Source organism: Babylonia areolata, chromosome 11 (genome assembly GCF_041734735.1).
Source record: "Babylonia areolata isolate BAREFJ2019XMU chromosome 11, ASM4173473v1, whole genome shotgun sequence".
Lineage (NCBI taxonomy): Eukaryota > Metazoa > Mollusca > Gastropoda > Neogastropoda > Buccinidae > Babylonia > Babylonia areolata.
In genome coordinates, this window is record NC_134886.1 from 7,835,288 (window position 1) to 7,842,787 (window position 7,500).

Genomic DNA, 7,500 nt, shown 5'->3' on the forward strand with positions numbered 1-7,500 from the left:
GAAGACGAAGACGAGCGGCAAGCTGCTGTCCAGCAAGGCTCGGTCCTCATCCACCTGGGAGATCAACGTCCCCTTCAAGAAGCTGGACGGCATCCTCATCTCAGGGGAGATGATGCACAAGGGGAAGCTCAGCTGGAACCGCCGCCTGGTGGCCATCAGCAGCGGGTGCCTGGCGCTGTATAAACCGGACAAGGAGACGCGCCCCGTCTTCGTCATCCCCCTGTCCGGGTTCAGCGCCAACATGGGCGAGTCGCTGGGCCGCAAAGGGTTCGAGATGAAGATGAGCCACGAGAACGGGGAGTCCTACACGTTTGCTGTGGACTTCAAGGAGTGGGTAGCTCTCTGGTGTGAGGTGAGTGTGTTTTGAAAGAGTGGGTCACTGTCTGGTGAGATTGTGCTTCAAAGAGTACGGGTGTGAGTGTGTTTCAGAGAGTGGGTCGCCCTCTGGTGTGAGTGTTTTTCAAAGAATGGGTCACCATCTGGTGTGAGTGTGTTTCAAAGAATAGGTCACCGTCTTGTGTGAGTGTTTTTCAAAGAGTGGGTCATCGTCTGGTGTGAGTGTGTTTCAAAGAGTGGGTCATCGTCTGGTGTGAGTGTGTTTCAGAGAGTGGGTCATCGTCTGGTGTGAGTGTGTTTCAAAGAATGGGTCATCGTCTGGTGTGAGTGTTTTTCAAAGAATGGGTTGCCGTCTGGTGTGAGTGTTTTTCAAAGAATGGGTTGCCGTCTGGTGTGAGTGTGTTTCAAAGAATGGGTCACCGTCTGGTGTGAGTGTTTTTCAAAGAATGGGTTGCCGTCTGGTGTGAGTGTTTTTCAAAGTGTGGGTTGCCGTCTGGTGTGAGTGTTTTTCAAAGAATGGGTCACCGTCTGGTGTGAGTGTGTTTCAAAGCGTGGGTCGCCCTCTGGTGTGAGTGTTTTTCAAAGAATGGGTTGCCCTCTGGTGTGAGTGTGTTTCAAAGCGTGGGTCGCCCTCTGGTGTGAGTGTGTTTCAAAGCGTGGGTCGCCCTCTGGTGTGAGTGTGTTTCAAAGCGTGGGTCGCCCTCTGGTGTGAGTGTGTTTCAAAGCGTGGGTCGCCCTCTGGTGTGAGTGTGTTTCAAAGAATGGGTTGCCCTCTGGTGTGAGTGTGTTTCAAAGAGTGGGTCATCGTCTGGTGTGATTGTGTTTCAAAGAATGGGTCGTCCTCTGGTGTGAGTATGTTTCAAAGAATGGGTCGCCCTCTGGTGTGAGTGTTTTTCAGAGAATGGGTCATCGTCTGGTGTGAGTGTTTTTCAAAGAATGGGTTGCCCTCTGGTGTAAGTGTGTTTCAAAGAATGGGTCACCATCTGGTGTGAGTGTGTTTCAAAGCGTGGGTCACCCTCTGGTGTGAGTGTTTTTCAAAGAATGGGTTGCCTTCTGGTATGAGTGTGTTTCAAAGAGTGGGTCGCCCTCTGGTGTAAGTGTGTTTCAAAGAGTGGGTCACCCTCTGGTGTGAGGTGAGTGTGTTTCAAAGAATGGATCACCATCTGGTGTGATTGTGTTTCAAAGAATGGGTCGCCCTCTGGTGTGAGTATGTTTCAAAGAATGGGTCACCCTCTGGTGTGAGTATGTTTCAAAGAGTGGGTCGCCCTCTGGTGTGAGGTGAGTGTTTCAAGGAGTGGTAGTGCATTCTTCTTCTTCTTCTTCTTCTTCTTCTTCTTCTTTCTCATCTTTATTATCATTGTAATCATCATCTTCATCATTCATCATCTACTTCTTCTCATGATCATTATCATTGTTATCATCATCATCATCATCATTCATCATCATCTTCTTCTGATCATCATCATTAATCATGCCATGTTTCTACATTACACAGCACATCAACAATATATCACAAGGACTGTCAGTACTGCCATACCCACAGCACCTTATTATCACTATAATTATATCAATATGATTATCTTTAACCATGCTGTGTTTCTTCATCACACAGCACATCAATGGTATATCACAAGGACGGGTGCAATAGCCGACTGACGGGCGCAATAGCCGAGTGGTGTAAGCGTTGGACTTTTAAGCTGAGGGTCCTGGGTTCGAATCATGGTAACGGCGCCTGGTGGGTAAAGGGTGGAGATTTTTCCGATCTCCCAGGTCAACAGATGTGCAGACCTGCTAGTCCCTGAGCCCCCTTCATGTGTATACGCATGCAGAAGATCAAATACGCACGTTAACTCACTCAGTACAGCCAGTCCTCTCTTCTCCTCTACACAGACCCCTCGGATGTCCAGTGGGTGTCTCAATGACCCAACCTTTAGCTTCCGTCGTCAGAATTGTGGTATTCTTTGTCAACATTCACCTCTTCAGTGTAAGAGTCTTCCGCTGGTAATATTTTGATGGTGGTTATTGGGGTGAAACACTGTTAACGTCGTCTCTTTCGCCGTTCGTATGGAGAGAGTTAAAGATCCTGTAACCTATGTCAGTGTTCGGTGGGTCATGGAGACATGAAAATACCCAGCATGCATTAACCACGACAGAGTCATCGGCAAGTCGATGTTGGTCGTGTAACAGAAAGAAGAAGAAGAAGAAGGACTGTCACAGTGTCAGTGCTGCCATACCTCAACTCCTTATTATCTTTTTTTTTTTTTTTTTTTTTTGCTGCCCCATCATCTGCACCGTTTCAGTGGCATTACTCCCACGCCACTCATTTAGATTCCCCCATACACGGCCACACCCGGGTTCGTCCATCACAGTTCCAGCATCGGCAGTCCACAGGGAACCATTGATGTTAGGTCCCCAGGAGGCCACACACCAGAGGAGACCCTGCACTGCTGCTGAGTAACTTTGGTGGTGTTCAGTGGTACCTGTTCTGATTTAACGTACTTAGTACACCACCTACTAAGCCCCCTACTAACGACAATAATGGCTTAGTCGTGGAGCCAGACTGAGTGAGCGTCCCTCCCAGAGTGGAGACTGCCACCATGTCTCTCAAACAACAGCCCCCCATGAATCTGCCGACACTGACGACATTGACAGGACTTACCCCAAGCACGGAAGTGGAGGGGTATCGAAACTGAGGTCACCATGGGAGCAGGGCATGAAAGCTTATTATCATTATTATCATATCAATATTATTATCTTTAACCATACTGTGTTTCTTCATGACACAGCACATCAACGGTATATCACAAGGACTCTCAGTGCTGCCATACCCTCAACACCTTGCCCGCACGCTCAGCGTAGGAAACGACCCGACCACATTCGGAAGCAAGGTAGAGTATTATTCATTACATCATTTGTGTGACCTCAATTGCTAAGGGCGTGCTTCAGCAATAAGCTTTAAAAAGAAAAATGTTTGTTTAATTTTCCCTTTTTACATGTTTTAGAGTCTAGACAATATTAGAATATTGTGGGCTTTAACTGTGCGTAGTCTGCTAGTTAAGTGCTGCAGAAATCTCTTCCATCTTCTAGAGTGTCAAGTGGATGGATTTAGCCTACAGCTTAATTTGTAATCAACATTTTGATTAACCATTTGCTGTAAAAGATGTATTGGTGTACACTAACAGACATTCCAGTGTAATATCAAATGAATATTGTTTTGAAATGTATATTTTTTCCAAGGTATATATATGTTTACAATACTAAAAAAAAAAAAAAAAAAAGTGATTTCACAGTTCATTTTAATAAAACGCTATGTCTATAATTCTGTGGCTATTATTCTTTTGTACTATTGACCTCAACTGAATCAAGAATACGTGTGTGTTTATTATTCATATAATTCACCTCAACTCAATGAAGAAACTATATGTATGTTTACTGTTCAATAGATATATTTTCAGTCTCCACTGTTTCACACTATGTCATGTCTCATCTTCATAGAGTGGTGTGTATGTCACCCTAAAAATTCCACATTTTCTCTTTTTCATTTTTTTTATTTTACCACAAATAACTCTTATTCCATTCAGAAATTAACTCCCCTGAGCTTACCATTCATATTTACACATTGAGACGTTCTGAAATTCCACTCTCCCTTCCACATCAAAAATAGCTCCAGAGCTATTCAGAATTACCCCCTAACCCCTCCTTTTATACCTAAAATAACTCCAGAGCTATTCAGAAATTACCCCCCCCCCCCAACCCCTCCTTTCATACCAAAAATAACTCCAGAGCTATTCAGGAATTACCCCCACTCCCCCCAACCCCTCCTTTCATACCAAAAATAACTCCAGAGCTATTCAGAAATTACCCCTCCTAACCTCTCCTTTCATACCTAAAATCACCCCAGAACTATTGATAAATTACCCCCCTCCCCCCCAACCCCCTCCTTTCATACCTAAAATAACTCCAGAGCTATTGAGAAATTACCCCCCCCCTAACCCCTCCTTTCATACCTAAAATAACTCCACATATTGAGACACGCTGAAATTCCACTTTTCCTTTCACACCAAGACTAACCACAGTTTCAGTCAAAAATAACCCCTCTATTTCATGCCAGTAATAACTTCAGTTCCATTAAGAAATCAACTTCCTGACATCACCATTCATTGGGACATCCTGGAATCCCACTCCGCCTTCCATACCTCGAATAACTGTTCAGAAATTAACTTCCCCGAAAAGCTCACCCATCCATTTCACGCATCTTGCGACAGCCAGAAAATAATGATAATAATTGTTCTCTCTGTTCTTTGTCCTTGTGTCTGCACAGTTTTCTGTGTTAATGAGGGCTGCTATGACTGGCACCAGTTCCAGACAGTCTGGAATAGCAGGTTGCTTGTTCACTGAGGTTTCCAAATGAGTGGTCGCTAGTCCTGCCGCGGGATGTGTACGTGTATGTGGATCTCCGGGTGAATCGTAACTGAAGAACAGAGTGCATTGTAACTCCAGAAACAGAGTTCAGGGTGATTGAGCTGGTGAATTGTAACCCACAAAAACAAGGTTAATCTAAATTTGGGTGAATTTGTAAATCAGAAAACGAGGTTAATCAAAATTTGGGTGTATTGTAAATCAGAAAACAATGTTAATGGAAATTTGGGTAAATCATGATCTCTGTGTGGATTGATAAAGTGTTTTTGATTGTTTGTAAATCAGAAAAATAGGTTAATCAAAATTTAGGTGAATTGTAAATCAGAAAACAAAATTAATCAAAATTTGGGTGAATTATAACTCAGAAAACAAAGTTAATCAAACTTTTGGTGATTTGTAAGTCAGAAAACAGTTTTAATAAAAATTTTCTGAATTGTAAATCAGAAAACAAGGTTGATTGAAGTTTTGGGGAATGTAAGTCTTAAAGTAATGTAAACAGATCTTCTGGTGAATTGTAACTGAGAAAATAAAGTTAAGGTTAATCTCCAAATGAAGCTGTAGATACTCATTGGTCAGTTGGGACTAAGATTCAAAGATGTTTATTATAGCAAAGTCTCTCAACCTAATGTTGTGTGTTTGTCTGCATAATTTCTGCGGTATGCTTTAAATTTTTATTTTCTTTGCCACACCAAGATCTTCAAACAACTGTTCATAAAATGCATAAAGTTATTTGAATTTGCTCCAAAATCTAAAGACTTTTATTTGTAAATAAATCTTGTGTGCTAAGTCAAATTTTACAAAATTATATAGGGATACAGACCAAGACATTCAGATCTCCACATATAGTGTAGATGAACAAGTTATAAGATTTGTTCCAAACTATAAGATGTCTCCGTCATGTATAAAGTGAAGACAAAAAAGTCATGACCCCTTGTTCCAAACTAAAAGATGCCAAAGTAAAGACAAAAAATAGTTATAATCATTTGTTCCAAACTTAAGGATGTCTATACTTGATTTATTTATTCTTAATACAAAATGCAGTAGTCTGTAGATAGTTTCTCCTCTCCACAACTGAAATTCACTGATGACATGCCCCACAAACTGATGTCACTGCTGCATATCCTCCTCCCCCATCGTCGTCGTCATCGTCGTCGTGGTGAAGACCGATTTTACACTGGGGGAAGAAGAAGAAGAAGAAGAAGGGGAGTATGAAGCGTACGAAGAGTACACCACAGACACCTGCAGCGTCTTCAGCTCCCCACCCCCAACACCACAAATCCCTCCGCGCTTCCCCCCTCGACCCGGCCTCCATTCCGCGGCCACCATGGGTCGTCTTTCGACCCGGGCCAAACCGGCGCTGAGGCAGAACCGATCCTTCGACTCCCTGTCGCCCTCGGCCAGAACGGCCTCCACCCTGACGCTGTCGCGGTGGGACTGGAAGACGTTGTTCTACAACATGAACTTCCCCCTGGACCAGTTCATTCTGGGGCTGAGACGTGTGAGTGTTGTGCGGAGGGTGAGGGGAGGAGGCATGGTGTTGAATGACGGTGATTTCATTTCGCATGGAGAAGATCAGACGCCGTGATTTGGTATCTTGCTGACTTCCCTGCATCTTCCGAATCTTCCGAATCCGACTGAATGACCTTGGCATTGGCTGACATGGGTCTGTTGGTGACTAACATGTGTCCAGACGGCGTAGTGATGGGAGGATCCCTGGCATGTCGTTTCTGCATCTTGATGCTGTACTTACATACCTGATGTTCTTCATAGGGTCTCTGGTTACAGCGGTTGAGTTGTTTGTTTCCTGTGAACAGAAAAAGAGCTTCCTTTCAGACGTTTGTTTGAGACCCCATGGGCATGACAGCGCTGTTAGACTGAGAGTTACTGTTTAACCTGAAAGCATCGTGCTGAACTCTGAACTCTCCTGATGATTAATGTTTGTTAACCATTCCTTGGATTTAAAACCCCTTTCACATTTTTAACTCTTTTTTTTTTAATGACAAAAACTAAAAGTATGTTGTGTTGACCATTTTGTGCTTGAAGTTTTCTCCCATTGTTATTAAGTTGTTGTTTTTTTTTTTTTTTTTTTTTACAAAGAACTAACATGGTGCGCTAGGGCAAGGTGGTATGAACTTCTTGATAGAATGATAACCAACTTTTTATTGTGCTTTCAATTTGCATGGATATAATTAGGAGTTCCTTCCCCTTTTCTCTGTTTTTGTCTGGTTATAAAAGACCATTTAAACCCTTGCTTTCTTTTGCAAACATCCCCTGCAAACTTGCCCATCCTTTGATCCATCTGTGTGTCTTTTTGTTTGTTTGTTTTGTTTCTATGTTTAGACATATTATTTTTGTTTTTTTTCTGTGTTTAGACTTTTTTTTTTTTTTGGCTTCAGAACTAGGTAGCATGACTTGTTCATGACTATGGTTGCCGATAAATCAGCAGCAGAATTTTATTTTTGAGTGGGATGATTTGATAATCTCTGCTTATGGTGTCAACTCTCTTATCATTACTGTTGTCTTATTATCTCCTCTTTTGTTACTCTTTTGTGTTGTCCTCTGTGTTGTTTTACTGATGTCAGATTCATTGGTGAGTTTTCAATCACTGGCGATAAAGACTGTGTTATTCAGTAAATTCATTGGTGAGTTTTCAATCACTGACGATAAAGACTGTGTTATTCAGTAAATTCATTGGTGAGTTTTCAACCACTGACAATAAAGACTGTGTCATTCTGTATGCAGCGT

At 42.6% G+C, this 7,500-nt stretch overlaps 1 protein-coding gene across 1 annotated transcript in view; it reads left to right on the forward strand.

Annotated features, from left to right (window-relative positions):
• The window catches only part of LOC143287130 (uncharacterized), a 90,821-nt gene that overhangs the window by 50,174 nt on the left and 33,147 nt on the right, over nucleotides 1-7,500 (forward strand). The window contains 3 exon segments of the mRNA XM_076595074.1: nucleotides 1-352; nucleotides 3,123-3,224; nucleotides 5,918-6,253. The exon segment at nucleotides 1-352 is cut by the window's left edge and continues 12 nt beyond it. Coding sequence (XP_076451189.1) covers nucleotides 1-352; nucleotides 3,123-3,224; nucleotides 5,918-6,253 — 790 coding nt within the window.